The sequence below is a fragment of the Ictidomys tridecemlineatus genome, chromosome 2 (genome assembly GCF_052094955.1).
Source record: "Ictidomys tridecemlineatus isolate mIctTri1 chromosome 2, mIctTri1.hap1, whole genome shotgun sequence".
Classification (NCBI taxonomy): domain Eukaryota; kingdom Metazoa; phylum Chordata; class Mammalia; order Rodentia; family Sciuridae; genus Ictidomys; species Ictidomys tridecemlineatus.
This window is the reverse complement of record NC_135478.1, coordinates 8,025,781-8,051,116: the sequence shown is the minus strand read 5'-3', so window position 1 is coordinate 8,051,116 and position 25,336 is coordinate 8,025,781. Positions and strand designations below refer to the sequence as shown.

The window sequence follows — 25,336 nt, the reverse complement described above, 5'->3', positions numbered from 1 at the left end:
CTCCAGCCTTAAACTGAAACCCAACTCCACACCCAACCCCGACCCTTCCCAATCTTAATTCCAACCCTGACTCCAAGCCTTAACCCCGACCCTGACCCTTGACCTTGAACCTGGTCCAGACGCCCCGGTGCCCTGCCTCTGTCCTCCCAGGGAGCCGACGGAGCGCAGGGACGCCGTGGACCCCCAGGCCTCTTTGGGCAGAAGGGAGATGATGGAGTCCGAGGGTTTGTGGGGCTGATTGGCCCCCCCGGCCTGCAGGTGGGTGTCTGAGTTTGGGGGTGCACCTCCGATTCCCGCCGTGTGCTCTAACCCTGCTGCTCTGGTCCACAGGGGCTCCCAGGCCCTCCTGGAGAGAAGGGGGAGGTTGGAGACGTCGGGTCCATGGTACGACCCCAGGGAAAGGGGGGAGGGGGCCCCAGGGAAGGGGTGGCCTTTTGGTCCCCTTGGGGGTGGTAGGGCCCGTTGTCATTTTTAGGGTCACACAGGTCATCAAAATCAAGGGTGGTGTCTGCAGCCTTTGGGGGGGGGCGGTGAGAGTCACTGGGCACTCTCTGGTCCTTCCACAGGGTCCCCATGGAGCTCCAGGTCCCAGGGGTCCCCAGGGTCCCAGTGGCTCCGAGGTGAGAACTCTGGGGGGAAGCAGGTGGGAGGACACCCGTTTCCAAGGACGGCTGTCGGGATTCCACGTCTCACCTCTGCCCTCTGCTGTTCCCCCAGGGCCCTCCGGGGCCACCTGGAGGAGTTGGTCAGCCAGGCGCTGTGGGCGACAAGGTGAGGAGAGCAGGGGAGGAGGCGGCCGCTCTGGGTGTCCCGCCCCATCTGCCATGACCAGGACCTCCCCCTGTTACTTTGCCTCCTGCAGGGTGAACCAGGAGATGCCGGAGACCCAGGACCCCCGGGAACTCCAGGCATCCCCGTGAGTGACTATGTGATGTGGCACTTGCACCCTGGGCAGTCCTCGGGCTATGGACGTCCCTGGTTATCTTAATGAAAGACCCCTAGAAGGTCTCATGGAGGGCCAATGTAGAGTTGCATAGGTCGTACACTGTACAAGAGTGCAGGCTGAGGGGCTGCTGGGGGTTCAAATCCCGGCTGAGCCCTGACTTGAGAATGAGTTGCCCAGAGGGGCCTTTTCCCATTCACTCAGAAGCAGCACGTGGCCGACACTGACTTGTCCATGGCCAGGCAACTGGACCAGCCATGCCCCTAGCTCACATAAGTCCTAGGGTTTTCTGCCCTCTAGCCCCTGGGTAGCTGGGTTAGTCGGATCTGTGACTGCGGAAAAGCCCAGGATATTAACCCTCGGTCTCAGCAGAGTCTGGGCCACTCTGACCTCTGACCTCTGACCTCTGTTTCAAAAAGGGGCCTAAAGGTGAAGTTGGTGAAAAGGGGGACTCAGGTCCATCTGGGGCTGCTGGACCCCCAGGCAAGAAAGGTCCACCTGGAGAGGACGGAGCCAAAGGGAACCCGGTGAGCGGGGAGGGGGGCAGAGGGCAGGGGCCGCTCAAGGCCACTCGAATCTGTTCCTAAGCTGCTGGCCAGGGTCCGTCCAACTTACTGATCAGACTGACTGACAGACGGAAGGAAGGAAGGAAGGAAGGAAGGAAGGAAGGAAGGACAGAAAGACTTATAGACTTCACTGACAGACTGACTTACTGAGTGACAGACTGAATGACTGGCTGACAGACTGACTGAATGAATGAAATGCCAGGGTCATCTCCTGTGTGTGGAGCAAAGGCCGACGTCACATTGGGTGGTGCTAATGGTGGTGGAAAGTCAGGGTTAAGGCGGATGCTGAGTCAGGGTTCGGGTGGCTGTGGGACCGCATGAGGGCTTCGAAGGTTGAGGCCCGTCTTCCATCTTGGTGGGGCTTGCGGTGGGGGACAGGAGCTTCTGGATACCTGTGCCCCGCCATCGCCACCCTTGCTGGCCCGTCCCCTGAGCCCTGGCAGTCTGGATTCCCAGGCTGCGGGTGAAGTGCGATGACACCTGGGATTCTCCCAGCTCATGCCTGCGCCCGCTAAACCCTGGGATGTCCCTCTGCGGGGCCTGGGTTTGTGCCTGTTCACTGATGTGGCCCTAGCAACCAGAACCGGGACACTATCTGCTCAGTCAGTGAATGGCCCCTCGAGATTCAGAGCCGTGATACGAATCACTCTGTGTTCCAGGGCCCCACGGGGCTCCCCGGAGATCTGGGGCCCCCAGGAGACCCTGGAGTTCCGGTGGGTATAGTCCCTCCCCACGAAGCCTGGCCTGTTCCTATTCCTGTCCCCATCTCCCCCTCCCCCCAGAGCTGGCCGAGGTCAGCGGGGGGTTGGGGGGATGGCCCTCACGACCCTCCAGGCCCCACCTGAAATCCTCACGCACCCCGTGACCTCTCCCTCACCCCCCGCTGCCTCCTCTCACCCAAACAGGGCGTCGACGGCACCCCAGGAGAGAAGGGAGACCCTGGTGATGTTGGGGGGCCGGTGAGTGGGGGTCAGGGAAGGTGGCGCTGGCAGAGGAGGAGGGGTGGTGCTGGGGACTCTGGGCTCACGCCCAGCCAGCGCCGGCCAACAGTGACGCTGGCACCGCTACCATCTCTACAGGGGCCGCCGGGTGCTTCCGGGGAACCAGGTGCCCCCGGACCCCCTGGAAAGAGGGTGAGTGACAACCCACCTCCTGGCCCCGGCTCCAGGCTGGCCCCGCCCACCCGCAGTCCCCGGTCACCCCGAGCCCCCACTGACCGCACCGGCCCCTCCCGACTCCTTCCCTCCTTAGGGCCCTTCGGGTCGCATGGGTCGAGAAGGCCAAGAGGGGGAGAAAGGCTCCAAGGTGAGTGCTGGCCCAGGAGGGTCCCGGCCTCGCCCCCCACGGCCGGGCCATGAGTCCCAGGTGGAGGCCAGGAGGCCAGCACCCTCTGACTCTCCTGGCCTCTGCCTTGCCCCTTGCCCTTTTCAGGGGGAGCCAGGTCCCGATGGGCCTCCAGGGAGGACAGGCCCAGTGGGGGCTCGCGGGCCCCCTGGCCGTGCGGGCCCCGACGGTCTTCCCGGGATCCCTGGCCCTGTGGTGAGTGCCGTAGAGACGCGGGCAGGAGCGGGCTGGGCTCTTCCTGGTGGTTTGCACCCACCTTGGAATCATCAAAGTTGGGGGTCGCTGACCCCGGTGGGCAGGGGGCACGTCCATCCTGGGTTCTGGCAGGAAGAGCCGACCTCTGTTCTGTTTCATCCTCAGGGTGAACCAGGCCTCCTGGGACCCCCGGGTCTGATGGGTCCTCCAGGCCCCTTGGTAAGAGACTCCTTTGTTCCTGAGGCCCCAGCTCTGAGAGCCACACTGGTCATCCAGGGACCATCTAGTGACTGCAGTGCTTATGGTGCAGGCCGACCCCTCCCTGACCACATCTGGCTGCCCACACTGACCGTGTTATTCTGACCATCCATGCTGATGGTCTACACTGATCCCCAGCCCCTGATCTGCCATCTTAATGGTCTGTACCGACCACTCATCTCGACGGCCCACTCATACCACAGAGCATTCGTACTGGCCATCCTGGCACCAACCCCTCATTCTCTCCCTGCATCCCCGCCCCCGTCGCACGACGGCACCCACAACCACTTCCTGGCAGTTCCCGTTTGAGATCTGGGTAATCTCCCTAGAGACCATTTCCCAAGCACCCAGGAGATTTCACATTGAGAATGACCAGCTGACCCTTGCCTCCCCGCAGGGGCCCTCTGGCCTACCAGGGCTGAAGGGAGATGCCGGCCTCAAGGGGGAGAAGGTAAGGATCCTTCTCTCCACCATCTCCACACAACCCCCCCTTCCTGGCCTGAGGGCTGGGAGGTTGGGGTGCCCTCTCCTCCCAGCTCATCGCCCCTAGGCTCCCATCTCCCAGCAGCTCCCCAACTTCATCCCGATTTGTTCTCCAGGGCCACATTGGACTAATCGGCCTCATCGGTCCCCCTGGGGAGGCCGGTGAGAAAGGGGATCGGGGGTTGCCAGGCGTGCAGGGGCCCCCTGGCCCCCAGGGAGACCCTGTGAGTATGTGTCCTGCCCTGAATGGGAGAATATGTTCAAAGTGGGGGGTGGGGTCCGGGCTTGTGTGGAGACGGGCGTGGGGTCTGGGGAAGCCAGATCTGGAATGATGGGGGTTAAGTGTGGGGAAAATGGAGGAGGCACTGGGGGCTCGCAGGTCGGAGGTTGTGCTTGGTGCCTGGGTGTCTCCCTGGAGGAATCATAGGTTTGTCTCAAGTTCCTGATCTTAAGGGGAATATATCTGGGCAATAGGGCTGCATCACACTAATACTGACCCTAACGTCCCTTCTGCAGGGGTCCCCTGGTCCTGTTGGCTCTCTGGGCCACCCTGGACCCCCAGGTGTGGCGGTGAGTATGGAGGAGTTTGTGGGGTGGGGTCACCAAGGCAGGAAGCCAGGACCCCAGCTCTCTCTGTGTCTGTCCTCCAGGGCCCTCTGGGACCGAAGGGCTCCAAGGGGTCCCCGGTGAGTAGACGCCATTCCCTTGTCTTCCACACCCCAGCTCGCCACCTCCCTCCACTTCACCAGAACCCTCCTTGCCGCGAGTTCATTCATTTATTTATTCTCTCAATCATGCATCCAATAAATATTTATCCAACACCTACTGTTATATTTCATCAAATCTAAGATGCCATCAATTGTAAGAGGCACCATTATTTTATAAACTGCTATGAAAGAAAACAGTTCTGCCAAGTAAATTATGGCTTGCCAAAGACGTTAAGATGTTGATTTCAGACATGTGAAAATATGGAAAGAAAATGTGTGTCTTGTGCTTAGCGCTGAGCACTGTGGGTCCCTCCTGGGGCTGTATGTGTGTGTGTGTGTGTGTGTGTGTGTGTGTGTGTGTGTGTTGATGGGAAGGGGTCTCCGTGGACCGAGTTCACCTGAAGGTGACTTTTTCCTACAGGGATCGCTTGGTCCCCGTGGAGATAGGGGACCTCCAGGTCCCCCAGGCCCCCCGGTGAGTTCCCCAGGGAGCAAGGGCTGTGCCTCAGACCTATGGGGAGGGCAGGGACTGTGTCGTGGTCCCCAGAGCTCAGTTAGGGACCCAGGCAGGGAAGGCAGTTCTGTAACAGTCCCAGGAGGGTCTTGTGGGGGCTCTGACCTGGGTCCTGTCTCCCTGGGTCCTGTCTCCCTGGGTCCTGTCTCCCTGGGTCCTGTCTCCCTGGGCTGTGCCTCTCCCACCCCGACTTCCTCTGCCTCTCCCCGTCTTTACCTGTCTCCACTTCCATCCTGGGTCCCCTATTTCATCTGCCCCTCCTCCCCCTCCCTCCCTCCCTCGTGTCTCTGCCTCTCCTGTCCTCTTCATCTCTGCCCTTCTCTCCTGCGCCCCCACTCCAGGGTCCCCCAGCCGAGCTGCACGGGCTGCGTCGACGCCGGCGCTCCGTCGTGGGGGACCCCGAGGGCGGCCTGGAGGAGGTGCTGGCCTCGCTGAAGTCGCTGAGTGTGGAGGTGGAGCAGTTGCGGAGACCTCCAGGGACGGCCGAGCGCCCGGGCCTCGTGTGCCACGAGCTGCACCGCAACCACCCGCACCTGCCAGATGGTGAGGTCTCGGTCCCTCCCTGAACAAGCGAGGGGGTCGCGGGGTCCCGCCTCCGCTCATCCGCCCCGTCGGCTCTGCGACAGGGGAATACTGGATTGACCCCAATCAGGGATGCGCCCGGGATGCGTTCAGGGTTTTCTGCAACTTCACGGCTGGAGGAGAGACCTGCCTCTATCCCGACAAGAAGTTTGAGGTGGTGAGTCTTCCCAACCGTCCGGCTCTGCCACTGGAAGGGCCGCCTCTGCTCTGCTGTCCCCTCCACCCCTGACCTTATCCTTCCTTAAAGTGTCATTTATTGAGCCTACTGCACACCAAGTCCTATCTGACTCTGGGGCTGCAACAGAAGATCCAAAATCCAGGGGCTGGCCAGGCAGGGTGGCCCCTGCCTGTCCTCCCAGCAGCTCAGAAGGCTGAGGTAGGAGGATGCCAAGTTCAAAGCCAGCCTCAGCAACTCAGTGAGACCCTGTCTGCTCAGTGGTCGAGTGCCCCAGTACCATAAAAAAAAAGAGAGAGGCGGGCGGGGGCTGTGGCTCAGCTGTAGAGCGCTTGCCTAACATGTTCGAGGCCCTGGGTTAGATCCTCAGCACACGTAAAAGTAAATAAATAAAAAAGGCATTGTGTCCAACTAAAAAATAAATATTAAAAAAAAAAAAAATCCAGGGCCTGGGGTCACGGCTCAGTGGTAGAGCCTTTTCCTGACATGCCCAGGTTCTCGATTCTGTGCTCCCTTCCCCCCAGGGGATCCAGAGACACACAGAGAAAGGGAAAAAAAAAGAAAAAAAAAAAAAACACGGTTTCTATGGAGCTTACTTTCAACAGGGAAGACAGATAAGAACGCCTCCCCAAAGAAATCAGTATTTAAATGGTGCAGGTTGGAATTCTGATCTGTTGCCTTGGTTTCTCCATCTGTAGAATGGAGCTCGAGAAAGTGCCTCCCGCCTAGGATGGTTGGGCAGTGGTGTTCCTGAGGCCAATACCAGGAGACATTTATTAATCCCGACGTGCTGGCTGGTCTTACTAGCCGCAGCCGCAGCCTGCCCAAGTGTACATAAGAACCTGTGCTGGTATTTTCGAGCGCTCAGGTTCCGGGCTTAGCAGGAGCTCAGATGCCCAGTGGATGGGACTGCAGACGAGCGCAGACCTCCCACTTAGCGGGGCTGAGGTGCAGGACCAGGTCTCTCAGCAGGCGCCTGGGTGGGCCTCGATGGCTTCAAGAGAAGCGACTCCAGGGAATTCTTAAGGTCGGGGTTTGGGTTCCCCAGATCCAGACCCTGAGACAAAGATTTGAGATGAGCCATTTATTTAGGAGTTGAGCCAGGACGCTCCAGGGGAGGGGACACAGGGCGGCTAGGGAAGGCATCCAGGAGAGGATGTGGCATTTAAATGGTGCTCTTGAGGACCCAGGGCTCAGTCCCACTAGGGAACAGACACGACAGCAGGAGTTTCCTTCGAGGGTGGGGAGCCGAGGTACTCATCCCCCAGTTCCCATCTTTCCTCGTTGGGGACTGTGCAGGGGCAGAAGCCCCTTCGCCCCTCTCGTTGATCCGTGGCCAGAGCACGGCCGGAGGTACCCTCAGTTCACAGCCTTCGGTGTGAGGAGGTAGATGCCCGGGGTAAATGCGTGGCCACCACAGGCGGCTGCTACAGTGACCCTCCCACCGTCTCCCAGGTGAAGCTGGCCTCCTGGTCCAAGGAGAAGCCTGGAAACTGGTACAGCACATTCCGCCGGGGGAAGAAGGTGAGTCACCCCAGGCCACGGTGGGGTGGCAAGATGCAGCCTCGGGGGAACCAGCCTAGGGAGGTGCGGAAGGGGCGCTGAGGGGCGAGGTGAACAGGACAGACTCTCTTCTGTCTTCGTGGTGATTGCAGGTTGGAGTGGGGGGTAGCACAGGTGTGTGACCAGCAGTTCATCCCTGGGCAGAGCCTTAGTGCCAGGACAGGGGAGTGGTGCATAGTGCAAAGCAGGCACTGAGCAGGGCCTGAGGGCCTCCTGGTAGAGGTCACAGCTCATCTGAAGCCTAACATGAGCTGGGTTAGCAAGTTAGGGAGGACAAGGACAAATGTTCTGGGCAGAGGGGACAGGATATGCAGAGGCTCAGAGTCAAGAGGGGTCTGAGGAATTTCCAGAGAAAGTCACTTGCCCTGCTCTAGAGACTGGGAGAATTATGAAGCGGCAGGCAAGGGCTAGACCAAGGCACCTGTGGGCAGAGGGGAGCCAAGGAATGTGTTTGAATGAGGAAGGGGACCCCGATTCAATATCTGTCAGAAAAATGCCTCTGGGGTGGCATGAGGTGCGGACTGGAGGCCAGGAGTCCCCGAAAGAGACTGGTGTGTTGGTTCAGGAGAGAGAGGAGGGCGTCTGCACTGGAGTTGGAGCCACAGGGGTTCAGAGGAGGACGTAACTTGGAAGGGTATCTAGAGTTCCAGTCTATAGGACCAGGTGAGTGATGAGATGCAGGGAAGGAGGAGATGGGATGATGCTCAGGTTCCTGACCTGAGGGACTCTTGTTTGATGAGACTCTTCTCTGGGATGAAGAGTCAGTTTGAGGGAGGGGTGGGGCATTGGGTTCAGTTTGGAAGCTGTTCACATAGTTTATATGCATGTACTGAGCACTGGGAACAGAAGCAAACCAAACACGGTTCCTGACTTCACGAGGCTGATATTCTATGAGAAAATAAACAAAGCTATGGTAATGACATGAGCGCCAACCTTGGTTTGGGTTCCCAAAATGCAGACCCTAAGACAAGAGTACAGTTGCCAGTCGTCTATCTGGGAGGTGATTCCAGAAATCATCAGGGATTGGGGATGAGAAAGAAGCCAAAAAGATGTGTCGCTACCCCAGCTATTGCAAGCTAGCTATCTTTTAATAATAATCTTACCGAAGCCAACATACCAAAAATTGTTGTCTCGACATAAAGAATTAAGATATTTTGCATTTTAAAAACTAGTTCTTTAAAATCAGGTGCAAATTTCACACTTACAACATCACGGTTTGGAGGCTAAATTTTATGGGGAATGCTTGATCTCTATTTAGATTTCAACATTGAAAACAGTTGAAAAACAGATTTGCATACTCAGTTTTTTTCTAAACATAAGCTTTTCGGTAATTGGATTATGACTCAGTTATTAGTTATGAATTTAAAAAAGAAAAAAATCAAAGTAAAAAAAATCCCTTCCTTGTGTGGTATTGGTTATATTTCAAATACTCAATAGCCTACAGCCATTGGACATACGGCTGCCATATTGAATAGAGCAGATACAGAATGTGGGGAGCTATTGGCTGTGTGAATCAGGAGCTCACAAGAGCCATGGTCTAGATAGAATTTCTAAGTTCTGCCTCGCTTTGAGCATGTTACAAGCCTAGATTTGGTGGAACAAGTGGCCAAGATTTGGGAGTCCGATGAGCCAGGCCTGGTGATCTGCTCCATGAAGAGGGGGCTTGGGATTCGACTTTGGATCTGAGGCCGGGGGTTGGGGCTGCCCTAGAGGTGGGGACGTGGGGAGATGTCGGTGGGCGGAGATTCTGGAAGGTGGGTTCTTCTGAGAACCTGGCTATCGGAACCCCTGGCTCCCTGCCTTGCCCCTCAGTTCTCCTACGTGGACGCTGATGGGTCCCCGGTGAACGTGGTGCAGTTGACCTTCCTGAAGCTGCTGAGCGCCGTGGCCCGCCAGAGCTTCACCTACTCCTGCCAGAACTCCGTGGCCTGGCTGGATGAAGCTGCGGGCGACCACGGCCGCTCCCTGCGCTTCCTCGGCACAAATGGGGAAGAGCTGTCCTTCAACCAGACGACAGCAGCCAGCATCAGAGTTCCCCACGACGGCTGCCGGGTGAGGGGCTGGAGCAGGGGTGCCCACAGCGCACCGGGAGGAGAGGCTGCTGCTCCCTCCTCCTGGCTCACCACCGGCTCTGTCTTCTCTCGTCAGCTCCGGAAGGGACAGGCCAAGACCCTCCTGGAGCTCAGCTCTTCCCGAGCCGGCTTTCTGCCCCTGTGGGACGTGTCCGCCCTCGACTTTGGCCAGACGAACCAGAAGTTTGGGTTTGAACTGGGGCCTGTCTGCTTCAGCAGCTGAGAGTCTGGGGGGTGGGAAGGACAGCGAGGGAGCCCTGGACCGGGCACACTTGGTGCTGAGGCTTTGAAGCCACCATATTGATCATCTCTTGGGACTCTGAGCCAGGAGGTGTGACTCCGCTGGTCAAGGTCCAACAATACTCCTCCCTTCTGGGGGCTGAGGGATGGACTCCTTGGCCCAAGGGCTCAGGCGTCCCCCCTTCCGGGTGGCGCAGGTGCATTCTGGCCCTTCCTCTCCTCCATCTCACTCACCCCTCAACTCCTGCCCGTGAACCCCCCCCACCGTGCAGTGAGCTTCTAACTCCGAGTCACATGCCCCCCTCCGCCCGCCCCCGGCCCTCCGTCAGTGCCCCCAGCACTCCTTGGTGCTCCCCTGCCCCATAGTTAAGCACTGGATGTCTCCTGATCCCATCTGGGACCTCTTCCCTCATTCTCATTCCCACGTGGGTTCACGGTGAAGGGACTGAAGTCAGACTACAGAGGGAAGTAGGACTTCCCTGGACAGAGCTGTGTATTCCTTGCTGCCTCAGCCCAGCCCCCACCTCCCATTCCCCCAAGCTTACCTCGCCGGGCCAGGTGGTTTGTGGACCAGGATGGTGGGGACGAATCAGGATCCTAATGGTGCTGCCCTATTTATACCCGGGTGTGTATTAAAAGGGAAAAGCCCCTCTGTTGTATATTTAATCTGCTTCCTCTTCAGGAAGGCTGGGAAATGATGAGAGAGATTCCCGCACAACCCCACTCTTCCCTACCCCCAGGGGCAAAATTGGCATCTCAAGTCTGAGAATAAACCACGGAACTGTGTCTCGTCTCCGTCTTTCATCTGGCTTCGGCCGCCTCTCTCTTAGGGTTCAGCTCTTGTCTCACTGGAAGGACCTGCCCCCACCTGTCTCAATTAGGGGTGCCCCTTTGAGGGGGGGTTAATTATAATGACACTTGCTGGAAGTCATGGGCGTGTTTACTAGCCCAGAATCCTGGAGGAAAAGTTGAAGATACCCAACTTCCCATGTTGGCTTTGGTCAGTGCTGGCATCTCTGGCTGCCCTGAGCGGGGGAATGGAGAGCTGATAAGGAGACACGGTCATAGGTTGAGGTGAAATCAGTAGAGGCCAAAGACCTGAGTGGCAAGTCAGCGGGTGGGTGGTGGGCTGGAGAGACAGGTAGGAGCTGTGGCTTGAAGTGACTGGGAGGTAAGGGCTGGGGGTGGGGAAGTTAAACTAAAAATAACATGAGAGCCGAGGCAGTGATGCACGCCTGTCATCCCAGCAGCTCGGGAGGCCGAGGCAGGAGGATCGCAAGTTCAAAGGCAGCCTCAGCAACAGCGAGTCACTAAGCAACTCAGTGAGACCCTGTCTCTAAATAAAAAAATAGTGTTGGGGATGTGGCTCAGTGGTTGAGTGCCCCTGAGTTCAATCCCCAGCACCTAAAAATAAATAAACAAAGGAAAATTTAAAGAACTGAAAAATGAGATGAGAATCAGGAATTGGCTGTTGGGTTGAATTAAGGTGGATTGCAGAAGTGGGGTGAACCGAGAAAGTGCTTGGCAGTTTGGGGAGTCATCAAGGGATCAGTTGAAATGAGGTTAGATTCAAGGTGACTTGAATCAAGGGTTAGATGTTGGGCTGAACTTACCACCATCCTCCTGCCTCAGTCCTCCAGTAGCTGGTATTATAGCACTGGCCTTGGCTAAGTGTTTTTAAATAGATATTGAGATAGAATTCACATACCATATGATTCACCCATGGAAACTGGGGAATTAAGTGGTTTTCAAATGTTCAAACTGGTATGAGCTTCACCACAATCAATTTTAGAATATTTTTACCATACCCCAAAGAAATGCCATATCTACAAGCAATCGCTCCTCATTTCTTCTCAGCCTCCCAGCCCTAGACAACCACTAATCAATTTTCTGTCTCTGTAGATTTGCCTCTTCTGGACATTCCATATAAATAGAGTTTGACAATAAGAGCCCTTTGTGCCCAGCTTCTTTCACTTAGCAGTTGTTTTTAGGCTTGTTTAGTAGCGTGTCTTAGCGTACCGTTCAGTGCTTCATTCCTTTTTGGGGGGGTACCGGGATTGAACTCAGGGATACTCAACCAGTGAGCCGCATCCCCCACCCCATTTTGTATTTTATTTAGAGACAGAGTCTCATTGAGTTGCTTAGTGACTCGCTGTAGCTGAGGCTGGCTTTGAACTCACGATCCTCCTGCCTCAGCTGCTGGGGCTTCATTCCTTTTTATTGTTGAACAAAAGTCTGTTCTAAGGACACTCCATTCATCGGGTGATGGTGGTGGGCGTTAGACATTGTGGGGTTGAGTCTCATTCGGGGTCCTGGAGGATGGTGTGAGCCGAGGTTGCAGGCGGAGGTGACTTTCCCCCACCCAAAAAACCCAGGCCTTGCCCACCCTACCCTTCCTGCTCTTGAACCCTCTACGGCCACCTGACTTGTCTTAGGTTTCCTCATTATTCCATGTTGCTCAGCGTCCTGATTCTAGAAAATCTGTTGCTGTCTGGTGGTGGAGGATGAGTTCATTTATCCGCCGACTTCTCCCTTACGCTGTTCTCTGGGGTATTCACTCCACACCAGGCACTGTTTCCAGATGCCAGAGACAGAAGATATATGTGGCATCTACCTTCGGGATTTTACCCCCAAGGGAAACAGATAATGCCCAAATAAATAGCTAGAGACTGCAATTTCTGCTGGTGGTAACTGTTGTGAAAGAAAATTCAAACAAATGAACTGAGAGAGAATGATGGGGTGGGGACGGTTTGGGATAGAGAGGAGTGGGTAGACTTCACAGAGACTGGAAGCGTGCCAGGAGTCTTGAGGATACCTCCACAGTGAAGAACCCCGACACCCTCAAATACCAAGGAGGGGCTGGCGTTTCTCTTGGCCACTTCTTCTGATTTATTGCTTCTACTGATTTCTTTACTCTGTGTTCTCTTCAGCCACCTAAATATAGACTTGGGTCTGTTTTCCTCTTAATTCCTCCCTTGAACACCCTTATCTCAAAAATGCTGGGGAAGGACCGGGTTGCAGCTCAGGAGGACTTGCCTCGAATGTGCAAGGGCCTGGGTTTGATCCCAGCGCTGCAAAAATAAAGTAAAATGGGTGGCAACACCAGCGCTCTGTGGGGCTTTTCTCTTCCTGAGCACATCCTGGGAAATAGATTTTCCTGCTTCCCTTGAAGTTAGGTTGGGACCAGTGATTGGGCCTTAGCCAATGGGATGCGAGTGGCTATAAAATCTCCGGTGTGATCCTCTGGCCTCTTCTTCCCTTTAAGGTAATCTTGGCAGTCACAGGTGTACATGGGAGCGCCATCTGATCAGTCACTCAGGCTACAGGGTTGGCTCCTGGAGTCCCTTCCTCCAAGTACAGCCCAGGGATCTAAGTCCCTCCTACAAAATGGGGTGGTATTTGCATATAACCTCGGCACACCTCTCTGTATACTCCCAGCCTTTCCTTAGGGGAATTTTTGTGGTCATTTAAACAAATTAAAACCCTGGGCTCAGCACTTGACATCTTGTTCTGGGCCAGGGTAAAGCACTAGAGTTCTGTTCAAGGCCCTGGGTTCGATCCCCAGCGCTGCCAATTTATTTTGAAAATCCCATCTAGATTCCTTATAATACTTGATACAATGTAAATGCTATGTAAATCATTGTTATATTCTATTGTTTGGAAAATGTTGACAAGAAGAAATTCTGTACCTGTTTAGAACAGTCCCATTTTTTTTTTTTCTCAAATATTTCAACCTGTAGTTGATGGAATCCTGACAATACAGAAGGCCAACTGCATCAGGGACTTGAAAGGGGCCTGGTTCTCTGAGTCACTGCTTGGAGGAGATCTCCATCAGAGGGTGATATGAACACACAGCCACTGAGATATTTTTAGGGTTGCTTGTTACAGCAGCTATCATTAATTATCCTGACTAACACGGTAAGTGAATCCAACTTTCACTGAAGGTTGGCATGGAAGCATGTGTGACCACCAGGAGGTCTCATTTCAGGAAAAGGAACAAATTAAAATTTAATATTGAATATCCTTGTCCTCAAAAGCCCTACCACTGTGAATTTGTCACTGGAGATGTGCTAATACTATTAATACCAATGGTAATGGCCATTTATTGTCTACCTACCAGAAACTGCTCATCCAATGTTTGCCTGGTTTAATTTATTTATCACATATTTGTTTATTTTTATGTGGTGTTGAAGATCAAAGCCAGTGCCTCACATATGCTAGGAAAACACTCTGCCACTGAGCTACAGACCCTCTTATGGTTATTTAAACAAAACAAGACCCTTGGGTTCAGCACTTGAATTTGTCTCTCAGTGTCTCTTCCTTGCTCACCAAGGCCCACTTTGAACAGTCTCTCCTTCCCACTTCACCAGATGAGGCAGGAAGGACCCGAGTATGAGGGATGGTGGTTGACCTGTATACAGAGCTCAGATTCTGCCTGCAGTTGGATTATCTCATCCTGATGCAGGCCTTATGGAGGGAAGGGACAATTAATGCATAGTTTAATAAGGGTGCTTTAATTAGCCCAAAGCTCGTTAATGAATGAGAAACCCCGCCCTGTAAATTAAAGGTTAATTGACAAAGGTGTGAGAAGGGAATTCTGGCCTCGCTCGGCTCCCTGGATTGACTCAGCGTGGTTGGCAGTGCCCAGGCGGCTGCTGGGAAAACCCCCAGCTGATTTGCATATTCAGCAGCCGTAATTAATCACTGTGCTTGTGCTTCCTGAGCAATTACTGAAACCCACTGTTCCTAGCTGGGGGTGGGGCGGGTGGCCAGTGTGTGTGTGGAGGGGGGCTGCGGGGCTTTGTACAGAGATGGTTGTGGGCCCAGCAGGGGATGTCACACACACACCACGCCATGGCAGGCACACGCACAGCTACTCGGATGGCAGGCACACACACAGCTACTCGCAGGGACCAAGGGCCCACGGACTCTGGTCCTTGACATCCCCGCCACAGCTGCACAACCTGCCCACATTGTACAACCTGCCTCCTCAGCCATGTTCAGACACCCTGGTGTGCAGAGCAGGGCACACACATCCAGCTGTGCCTCCCTCCCTCCCTCATGATGGTGTTCACAGACCCCCCGCCCCCCCCCCCCCCCGCCAGAGATCCAGCCACATCTGGAGCTAGAGAGGCCTGCATTGTCACCCTCGGACTACTGCACCCCAAGGCTTGGCACGTGACAGGAACGTGGGCACAGAGGGGGACACAGCCCCACACAGAGAGGCATGCCATCACCCTATCCAGCTACTACACAGACTCAGTTCAACTTGATCCTGAACTTATCAGAGGTCCCACCCCTCCCTACCACTCATCATTCAACAAACATTTATGGAGCCCTCACTATGTGCCAGGCACTGTTTTGGGCTCTGGGGATACAAGAGTGAACAGGCCATGATCTGGGCTGTGGTGGGGTTAGTATTTTAGTGAGGCAAACGGCAAGTAAATCCAGTATCTGAGGGGTTCTTTGTGTGGCCGGGTGTGAATCTGTGCGTATCGTCAGCACCTCTGGGAACAGCGGGGTCAGGCATTCACATGACCCCCTCCCTCTCTGTCGCCTCATGGCCAGAGTACCCAGATATCAGGGACTTCCCTTGGAGTCGCCCCAAGGACAACAGCAGTGAAATCAGGCAGGACCTGTCCTTTAGGAACAGGTTGAAGTTGAGCATAAGTCCTCCAGGCTCGCCCACGTGTGCTGGGCCAGAGTCTCCTGCCTCCCTCCGCTGAACAATGCTCACGGCACCGGCATGATGGGCCCCTGCCGCTCATCATTCATCCACGAGGACATTTGGGGGCCTCCACCTCATGGCTGCTGTGCATGGGTGGTACGAATGTCTCCTCCTGGCTCAGAAATCTCAAATTTTTCTTTTTTGAGATACATATTATATACAATGAAATTCACCAAGCCTCAGCATTCTGTTTCATGGTTTTACACAACTGTCTACACCCACAATTCTACCACTCAAACAAGCTGGAGGTGTTTTCTAGAAAGTTTCTCATGCCGACCCCCCTCCTGTCTCTTTGGGACCCCCCCTTTCTTTCTTCCTTTTTCTGTGGTGCAGAGATGGAACCCAGGGCCTCACACCTGCTGGGCAGCCGTCCTACCACCGAGCTCCCTCCCACACACACACCAAGTGTGGAAGGGGGTGGGGAGAGGGTGTGTAACAGTTAGAGCCAAAACACCTGGGCTCCCAGGAGGGCTTGACCCCCTGGCCCGGAGCCTGGGTCTCTGCGGTTGAGAACAGTACAGGGTATCCCGGCGTGTGAGGACTGAATTAGTTAAAATAGGCCAAACATTTAGAATCATGACTGCTATGTGGCCACAGCTATAAAGGTGTCGCCATCATTAAAAATGATGACATCCAGAGAACTTTGTAAGGAATGTCCACCACCCTGCCTTAGAAGTCCAGCCCTGCACACACAAGTGCTGTCTCTCTGCCTCTCACCCCCTCATTTTCCACATCAAAGGCAGATGAGTGGGGGAGTTATTAAAAAAAAACAACAACAAAAAAACCTCTTTTAAGATAAAAATGGGCAGGGGCTATAGCTCCGCACTGGTAGAGTGCCTGCCTCGCTTGCACCAGGCCCTGGGTTTGGGTTCCATCCCCAGCACCAAAAAAAAAAAAAAAAAAAAAAAAAATCACTTTGCTGGGGATGGAACCCAGGGCCTGGCACATGTGCTGTACCCCTGAGCTACATTCCAGCCCCCCCAAAACACTTAAAATTGTGGTGAGCTGGGTGCAATTGCGTGACCTGTCACTGCAGCTACTAAACAGGCTGAGGCAATCGCTTTAAGCCCAGGGGTTCAGAGCCAGCCTGGGCGACACAGCAAGATCCTGTCCCAATGAATGAAGCACACAGTTGGTGGCACGAACAGGCTTTCACGTGACTGTGTGGCAGTTCCCACATCCATCTCCAAAACTTCCCCATCTGTCCCAGAGGAAATTCTGTCCCCAGCAAACACTGGCTGCCCTGGCCCCCTCCCCGGAGTGTGGAAACCCTTGTCCTCCCAGTGTTTCTCCGTGTTGACGGAGCCTGTGGGCTGTATCCATGGGCGACGTGCATGGCCAGGCCGGTTGGAGCCAGGGCTCACAGCACAGAACACAGCACGTTCTTTTGCAACTTGCTTTGTAGCTTAACTGGGGGGCCTCGCCTCTTCTCCCAGGAGCTCTGAGGCTGTCCTTGTGCTGTACTGGATTGAGTGTCACGCTGGGGACAGGACCTGGGGTGCTCTGCCACTGAACTGCACCCCAGCCCTTCTCATTTGTTATCCTGGGACAGGGTCTCCCTAAATCACCTGGTACGGCCTGGAGGTTGTGCCCCTTCTGCTCCAGGCTCCCGAGTCGCTGGGTGACGGGTGTGGCCGCAGCACCCAGCTTGGCCCTGTCTTCTGGCTTCAGCGTGTGACTTTCACTTCATCTTGTTCTCGCGTGAACTTGTAGGTATTTCTCATTTTGTCAAGTTTTCAATATTTAGGGATTGAACTCAGGGGCCCTTGACCACTGAGCCCCATCCTCAGCCCTATTTTGTATTTTTATTTATTTATTTATTTATTTATTTAAAGAGAGAGGTGTGTGTATGTGTGTGTGAGAGAGAGAGAGAGAGAATTTTTGATATTTATTTTTCAGTTTTTGGCGGAAACATCTTTGTTTGTATGTGGTGCTGAGGATCGAACCCTGGCCGCACGCATGCCAGGCGAGCGCGCTACCGCTTGAGCCACATCCCCAGCCCCTGGTATTTTATTTGGAGATGGGGTCTCACTGAGTTGCTTAGCACCTCACTTTTTCTGAGGCTGTTTTGAGCTTGCGATCCTCCTGCCTCAGCCTCCCGAGCCTCTGGGATGACAGGCGTGTTCCACGGAGCCTGGCTAACATCCTCTGTCTTTTGGGCACACACTTAAGTGCCTGGAGATTCCTGAGAAGGGAAGTGTGGGGTGCTGTAAGACGCACGCACATCTTCAGCTGTCACTTCAGGTGTGCACTTCATGCTGGTCACTAGACCCACTGTCTCTTTCCTCTCACCACTTCAAAGGCTCCCTGGTGGCCCCAAAGTACAGTGCAACTCTTTCTAACGGGCAGCTGTGGCATGGCCTGTCACCATCCCTCACCAGATGACCATCCCACCTGCTCCACGAACCTTGCCAGCTCCTCCTCATCCTCTGGGTTTGGGTAAGAGTGTCACTCCTGACACCAACCACCCCAGGGTGGATCAGAGCTCTCCAAACACAGCCAGAGACTCCGGCATCCCATAATCTGAGGGTGGGGACTGCCTTGTTCATAAGCAGCACTCAGTCTTTACTTGTGGATCAAACAGAGGAGCATCTACCTCGGGGCAGGGGCCAGGGCTACACAGAGTCCTTGACCAGAATCCCAACTCCACTTCCTGGGTGACTGTAGGCAAGTAGCATAACCTCTCCGATCCTCACTCTCCTGTCCTGTGAAACCCTTCCCAGGGCAACTGTAGGGGCTGAAATGAGCACCAGGCTGGCCGGGCCCAGGGCAGACGGCTCGGCAGCTGTGGGAGCTGCAGTGGTTCCCAGCCAAGTTCCGGCCCTGTAACCTCAGGCAGGGCCTCCCTTCTTCCTGCCTTGGCAGAGCTGGGAAGTGATGCTGGGTCTCCTTGTCCCGCCAGCTCATGCCTCAATTCCCAGGCCTGTAATGGGAACCACATGCGCTGGACACTCCCCGCCCACCCCTCCCCCAGGAGGCCTCCTGAGTCATCTGGGCCTCCTCGCCCCTACTCACGGCCTCATTCCCACGCTGCCCGGCCCGGAGCTTGCGTGTCACAGGAAGTCAGCGTGGCGAATCCCTGTGGGTCTGTGTGTGTGTGAACGCTCTGCCCGGCTGCTTGTGAGTGCAACTGTGTGTGTGTGTGCGCTGTGCTTGTGCAGGTGTGTTTTATACCCTTGTGTGCCCCCGTGGTGGGCGTGCAAGAGCCCGTTTGTGTGTAAACCGTCTGCCCTTCTCGTGGCTCAGTGGGGTGTGGGGCCTGACCACGTGTCCTGTGTATGAATCTGTGTGTGTGTGTGAGCTTGTGCTGGCACTGCGTGTTTTTGTGCTCGTGTTGTAGATGTATTGCATGTGGATGTGGGTATGACATGTCTACTCCAGGATCTGAGCGTGCTGTGTCTGCACTGTGGGTTTGGGGGTCCGTTGGGGTGCCCCGTGTGGTGGGGCTGCACGTGCTGGACTCTTCGAGCTCCCGTGGCTGATTTGCCTCTGGCTGGTTTTCCACCCCTGACGGTCGGCTGTGTCTCCGTGGGCTGCTGTGCCCGGGGCCACGTGCCCGGCCGTGCTGCCTTGGCTCACCGTGTGCCCAAGTCCTGCATGTGTGCATTTGTTTGCTGGAGGCTCCGTCTGGGTAACCGAGGACCAAGTTCCAGTCCCACAACTGGGTCATTCGGCAGGTGCGCGTGTGTGTGATGCCCGAGGGGCAAGGAGTCCCAGCAGCGGCAGCAGTTGGACATGACAAACGTCCAAGAAGAGAAAAGGCTGAGCAGCGGATTGGACAGGACAGCTGGAGAAGCCCTGCAGGTCCAGGCTGAACCCAGGCCTCCCTCCACCCCTCTTCTGGGACTGGGAAGGGGACTGAGGTCCTGTCTGTGGGAACATCTGGAGGGGCGGGAGCGGGAGGCCTGGAGCCGGAGGGCACCTGCTCCCATCCCTATGGAGGTGCAGGGCGGGGAGGGGTGGCAGAGCACTCAGCCCACCGGGCACAGCCAGGCCGTGGGAGGCCCAGGTGCGCAGAGAGCTCCGCGTCTGGGTTGGAGGACACCGAGTCAGCATCCCGCTCCGTTCTGCATCCTCTATGGGCCGTGATGGTCTCTCCCTCGCTGAGCCTGCTGAGCCCATGGTCCAGGAAAGCCGCTCTCCCCGACGGGTGGGACCCAGAGATTAAACCCCTGCACCCTCGCGCTCAGGTGAGCTCTGAGTCTGGACTCGACGCATTTCCCCGGGGGTCCCCAGCAGGATCGAGTCTCGGTTGCCTAATGTGGGTTTGCTGGAGACGGACAGATGTGGGACAAATGGCCTCGCTGTCGTGCCGCAGAGGTCTAGAGCTGGGCTTTGAGTTGGATGGCGCGGGGTGGGAATCCCACGTCTGCTCCTGAGACAGTTACTTAACCTCTGAGCCTCAACCTTCTCACTCTTAAATCGGGGATAAGCACCTCTACCTCCCAGGGTTGCGAGGGTCTAGCCCAGTGCTCTGGGCTGAGTTGGAGCTCAAGGAGTGGGGACTGGTGAACAAAGGGAGGTGTCCAGCCCGGCCTGGGGCACCAGGGCTGTATGAATGCTGAAGTTTTCCCTGACAGGTAAAGGGAACGGACGTTCCAAGCACAGGCCAATCGGGGCTTAGTTTGGAAGAGAAGAACCGATACCAGGTGCTGTGGTTTCCATGTGATTTCAGTGTGTCCCTAAAGGTTCGTAGATCGGAAGCGGGGTCCTCAGTGTGGTGAGTGGTGCTCAGTGCAAGGTGATCAGGTCTTTGGGGTGTTGCCTTTAGAAGGGATCCGTGGAGTCCTCCCAGGACCCTGGCTGGTTCCTAGGAGAGTATGTTGTTATAAAAATAGAAAGGGTGACTCTGAACTCCCCCTGGCTTCTAAACAGGCTCCCACCATTTCGATGCCCTCTGCCTCAGGTCCCCACCAGTTGAGCAGATGCAGACATCTTGCTCTTGAACCTCCAGAACTGTGATCCTAACAAACTATTTTCTTTATAAAGTTTCCAGACTCAAGTAGTTTGCTTTGGCAACAGAGAATGGATTAAGATAGCAGGAAGCTTGGTACTTACAAAGTGGTGGAAGGTGCCAGGTCTGGTGGTGCACACCTGTAATCCCAGTGACCTGGGAGGCTGAGGCAGGAGGATTGCAAGTTTGAGTGCAGCCCTGGCAACTTAGTAAGACCCCGCCTCAAAATAAAAAATAAAAAGGGCTGTGGATATAATCCAGTGGTCGATTGCTTGCTTAACAGCATGTTCTCAGATCCTCGGTTCAATCTCTAGTACTGCCGAGGGATGGGGGGAAGAAAAAAGAAAAGGAGGAGGAGGAAGAGGAGGAGGAGAAGGAAGAGGAGGAGGAAGAGATAGATGGAGGAGGAAAGGGAAGGAAGGAAGAAAGAAAGAGCCATGAAAATATAGCTCATAGCTAGAGGTAGAGCTTTTGCCTCTCGTGCGTAAGGTCCTGGATTTAATATCCAGCACTACAAAAACAAAACAAAACCAAAAAAAAGCAAAGAGAAAAACATGGGTGAAGGGGCTCTAAGGTGAGCCCATAGTTTGAGTCAGCATAGGACATCTCCTGTCCATGGCCCACCCACAAGCCTTGGGGATCAGCAGGAAGGTGGGGAATCACCCCGTGGTAACTGTTGGTTTCAAGAATACATCACCAGGGGACTGGGGCTGTAGCTCATGGCAGAGCGCTTGCCTAGCATGTGTGAAGCACTGGGTTCGATCCTCAGCACCACATAAATAAATAAATAAATAAATAATCAAATAAATAAATATTGTGTTCATCTGCAACTAAAAAATTTAAAAAAATAAATAAATACATCACTAGGGGTTGGGGGTGCAACTCAGAGCTAGAGCTAGCAAATGCAAGGCTTGGGTTCAATCCCAAGTACTGCAAAAAAATAAAATAAAAAAGAGTACATCACTGGGATGGACAAAGTGTGGTATATCCATACAACAGAATGCTATTTAGCCGTAAGAAGAAAGAAAGTTCCGGTGCACACTACAACGCAGGTGGGCCTTTAAAGTGCTGCTCTAAGTGGAAGGAGCCAGGCACAACAGGACAAATATCATGTGATTCACTTACATGGAACATGTGGACTAAGCAAAGACAGAGAGAAGATGAGAGATTGCCAGAGGCTGGGATGGGGAGAAGAGGGAGGCATTGCATAATGGTTGCTGAATTTCTGTTTGGGGTGATGAAAAATTTTGAAATACGTAGTGGCGCTGATTTGAACACTATGGTACAATTAATGAATGCAGCGAACTGCACACTTAAAATGGTTAAAGTGGCAAATTTTATGTTATATATATATTTTATTACCACTTAAAGCTAATGATGGAATATACCAAAAGCCATTGGCTTGTACACGTCAAGGCGTGAATTGTATGGTATGTGAATTATATCTCAATAAAGCTGTTAATAAAGAGAATACACTGCTATAGTGGCAATGTAGCGGTTTGGGGGCCACCCTCATTTTTACTGCAACTGTTTCTCAAAAAAGCCGGTGATAACGTTCGTGGTAGGAAATGGGAACATACCTGGGGGAAAACCCAAAGTCTGCACAACTGTGGTGGCAGCTGCCTCTACCAAGACAGCAGGAAGATGACTTTCCCACCTCCACCTCTCACTTCTCAGGCTTCGGATTGGCAGAAACTAACTGGTACATGGAGTGTAGCTGCAAGGGAGTCCAGAAACGCAGTGTTAGCCTGCCCGACTGCGATACAGGAAGCACACTATTAGGCTGCATGCGGGGGAATCAACCCCCCATCCTTTGTTTCACCTCCACAGCATCTTCTCCCTCTTAATCTTCTCCCTTTTAAAGTTCTGCATCCCCCACTTCCCATCTCCCACCCAGTGCAGTTGAGGGAGACTGACTGTACTCTCCGGTTCCAGGGAGATGATCTGTGAGCTCGTCTGGCTGAGCAATATCCCTCAGATTGATTCAGGATGGGCACATGACTGGTGATGGACCACAGTCACTATTTTGCAAGCTCTCTTTTTGCTGATGTTGCTGATCTTGGAAGATAGAAGCCTCTGGGAACTGATGTTGTCACCTCTTGTCTAAAAGAGAATTCCTCACAGAGACAAGAAATGGAGAGAGACAGAATCCTGAAGATGTAACAGAACCCCATGAATACAGCCATGCCTAAATTCTGTTACCCCTGGATTATTGTTTTCAGCATTTGCAATGCTGGGGGTTGAACCCAGGGCCTCATGTATGCTACATATCCCTAGCCTTGCCCTTCTTCTTCTTTTTTTTTTTGCTAAGTTCAATTCAAGCTGGGTTTCTGCAATTACTACCAAAGGACCTGGAATCATAAAGACAGGGATTAGCAAGAACAAAGGCGTAAGTAGACATGCAATGGATTCATTCATTCATGAACTTCTTGATCATTTTCCCTACGACAGGCCCTGGGCAGGGTGTGAGAATACAGAGATCTGGGCTGTGTCCTTCAGTTGGACACATGAAGGGTCCTAGGACAGCAGAGCCAATGGCTTCCTAAGCACCAATTAGGGACACTCAAGTGACGAGATGACAAAATCCAATGCCCTTTCTGCTTCTCACACATGTCACAGTGTCCTCTGCCTGACTCCAGACACTGACCCACCCAGTTCATCAGTTCTGCCACATGAGATCCTTGGGAATCTGACCCTGATGTGTCTTCAGGGATGGGTCACAGTCCTGACCACTCCACTGTAGATACCATGCTCATCATGACACCAGCCCCAGTGCTGACTCTGAAGCTGTCACAGTACAACCAGGAAACCGAGTAGGACTCTGACTACAGTATGACCTGATCATAATTTTGACCACAGCACAGCCAGGCCTCTGTTGAAAGCAAGTTCAGGGGCTGGGGATGTGGCTCAAGCGGTAGCGCGCTCGCCTGGCATGCGTGCAGCCCGGGTTCCATCCTCAGCACCACATACCAACAAAGATGTTGTGTCCGCCGAGAACTAAAAAATAAATATTAAAAATTCTCTCTCTCTCTCTCTCTCTCTCTCTCTCTCTCTCTCTCTCTCTCTCTCTCCTCTCTCACTCTCTCTTTAAAAAAAAAAAAAGAAAGAAAGCAAGTTCAGGACAATGACACACCACCAGGACAGTGATGGGGATGCTGAGTCCATGGCAACCAGGACACTGACAATACTGATCGCCACACTGACCATAGCATGACCAGGAATGATCAGCAGTGACCACAAAACTGACCACATTGCTGACCCCAGCAGAACCAGGATGCTGATGACAGCATAGATCACCATTCAGTAGGACACTGACCACAGCATGATGAGGATACTGAGATTGCCACTGACCATAGCAGTGGTTAGGAAAACAACATTTAATGTATTGGCTCCAGTCCAGTTTGAAAACACCAGAGCCCAAGCCAGTTAATTCAATAGAGGGGATTTCACAGGGGGAATGAGTCACAGAGGTGCTGGGTAAGTTTGAAGAGCATGGGGGAGAAAGTGACTGAGCCCCAGAGAAGCAAATTACCATCTTTCCAAGAGGATAAAACAACAGAGAAGTTAGTTAGTTGCTGGAGACCCAGAGTTACAGCCACCTGGACAGAGTTGAACCATGATGGGGGACACCTGATGGGGCTGAGACAACCGGGAATACCCAATAGCCACTCCAGAGACACCCAAAGTGGAGAGAGGGGGAGAAATATTCTGGTTTAGACTTTCTTTTCACCCTCCAATCTCTTCCTAGACCTCCCATTTTGCTGAGCCTAACCAGAAGCAAGGGAGCCTGGGAAATGTAGTTTGTAAGAGGCAAGGGAGCCTGGGAAATGTAGTTTACAAATGCTGTCTCCCCTACTACAAAAGAGAGCAGAGAACAGATGAGAGATGGACCTGAAGTCATACTGGCCAAAGCTCAGCATTATAACACAGGTCATACCGTGGCTAGAACAGTGACCATCTCTCCCTGATCAGAACCCAAGGAGGACACTGTTCATGGTCCTGAAACAAAGCCCTGTACAAGGGCGCCCACTCTTGGTCAAGAGTTTTCAGAATGTACCAAACTACATGCTCTTTCTTCAGGTTTGGCTTGAGGATCCAGCAAAGGACAGTCTCCTGTTTCAAAAAAAGAAGTGGAGGAATAGCTGAGATGTTTTCTAAGGCTCAGATTCTGACTTGTGACCCAATCCTACGGCCAGTGTCCTCAACTGCTCTGTGGCAATGTGCTGTGGGGACTGAGTGCGCTATTTGCTCCTGGGTCAGCAGGAGGAGATGCTGTAAGGAGATGCTCCCCAACAGTGGGAGATGCTGGGAGGAAACAGGTCTTTTTTCTTAAATGAAATTTATTTATTTATTCTAATTAGGTAAATATGACATCAGAATGCATTTTGATTCATTGTACACTAAATAACATTTTTTCTTTCTTTCTTTCTTTTTTTTTTTTCTTTTTTGGAACCAGGGAATGAATTCAAGAACCCTTAACCCTTGAGCCACATTCTCTGCCCTCAGGTCTTTTAAAAAGAGGGAAAACTCCTTGCCTAGGGTTACATGGCAAAATAGTGACAGCCAGGGCTGTTAGACACCAAGCTCTTCCTCTTTGTCTCAACCAAACCATCAATAATGTGCTATCTTCCTGGCACATAGTAGGGTCAGAAAAATGCTAGTTTTTCTCACCCCTCCCCTATATTTTACAGCAGATTCCTTCATAATTTGATTTACTTGCCTTCCAGCAAAGAGCCATTGAAGGGCTGCGGGAGACCAGGTGAGGGCCCAGAGCCTCCCCAGAGAAGGCAGACCGGACAAGGACGCCCTTCATATGCAAATGCCTCGTGTGGAGGCGGCCTTCACATTTTGGTTCTCTTGGGAATCCAGTCTGTCATTTTGGGCCATTGAAACAGGAACGAGAAGAGGCTGTCCAGGTGTGGCTGGGGGTTGGGGGGAGGATAAGTTCTCCATCAGGAGAGCCCTAGGGAACGGGCGCCCAGGAAGAGTGGAAACGAGATGCCCCCGCAGGC

The 25,336-nt window shown here is 53.6% G+C and overlaps 1 protein-coding gene and 1 long non-coding RNA gene across 5 annotated transcripts in view; both read left to right on the top strand.

The window, feature by feature from the left end:
• The window catches only part of Col5a3 (collagen type V alpha 3 chain), a 36,776-nt gene extending 26,348 nt beyond the window's left edge, over positions 1-10,428 (top strand). For 3 of the 4 annotated variants that reach the window (XM_078035626.1, XM_078035621.1, XM_078035633.1), the window contains 22 exons: positions 151-258; positions 331-384; positions 567-620; positions 718-771; positions 863-916; positions 1,363-1,470; positions 2,169-2,222; positions 2,415-2,468; positions 2,589-2,642; positions 2,761-2,814; positions 2,941-3,048; positions 3,214-3,267; positions 3,704-3,757; positions 3,906-4,013; positions 4,306-4,359; positions 4,440-4,475; positions 4,918-4,971; positions 5,352-5,553; positions 5,637-5,749; positions 7,223-7,291; positions 9,143-9,382; positions 9,479-10,428. In XM_078035626.1, coding sequence (XP_077891752.1) covers positions 151-258; positions 331-384; positions 567-620; positions 718-771; positions 863-916; positions 1,363-1,470; positions 2,169-2,222; positions 2,415-2,468; positions 2,589-2,642; positions 2,761-2,814; positions 2,941-3,048; positions 3,214-3,267; positions 3,704-3,757; positions 3,906-4,013; positions 4,306-4,359; positions 4,440-4,475; positions 4,918-4,971; positions 5,352-5,553; positions 5,637-5,749; positions 7,223-7,291; positions 9,143-9,382; positions 9,479-9,625 — 1,887 coding nt within the window. In that variant the 3' untranslated portion in view covers positions 9,626-10,428. Of the gene's footprint in view, positions 1-150; positions 259-330; positions 385-566; positions 621-717; positions 772-862; positions 917-1,362; positions 1,471-2,168; positions 2,223-2,414; positions 2,469-2,588; positions 2,643-2,760; positions 2,815-2,940; positions 3,049-3,213; positions 3,268-3,703; positions 3,758-3,905; positions 4,018-4,305; positions 4,360-4,439; positions 4,476-4,917; positions 4,972-5,351; positions 5,554-5,636; positions 5,750-7,222; positions 7,292-9,142; positions 9,383-9,478 lie in introns of those variants that run through there. The other variant, XM_078035636.1, reaches the window with a different exon arrangement.
• Positions 10,429-18,386: 7,958 nt separating this feature from the next.
• Positions 18,387-23,385, top strand: LOC144372238 (uncharacterized). Its single transcript, XR_013432295.1, has 2 exons — positions 18,387-19,560; positions 22,260-23,385. It is a non-coding gene; the product is annotated as an uncharacterized LOC144372238 (long non-coding RNA).
• The last annotated feature ends 1,951 nt before the right edge of the window (positions 23,386-25,336 follow it).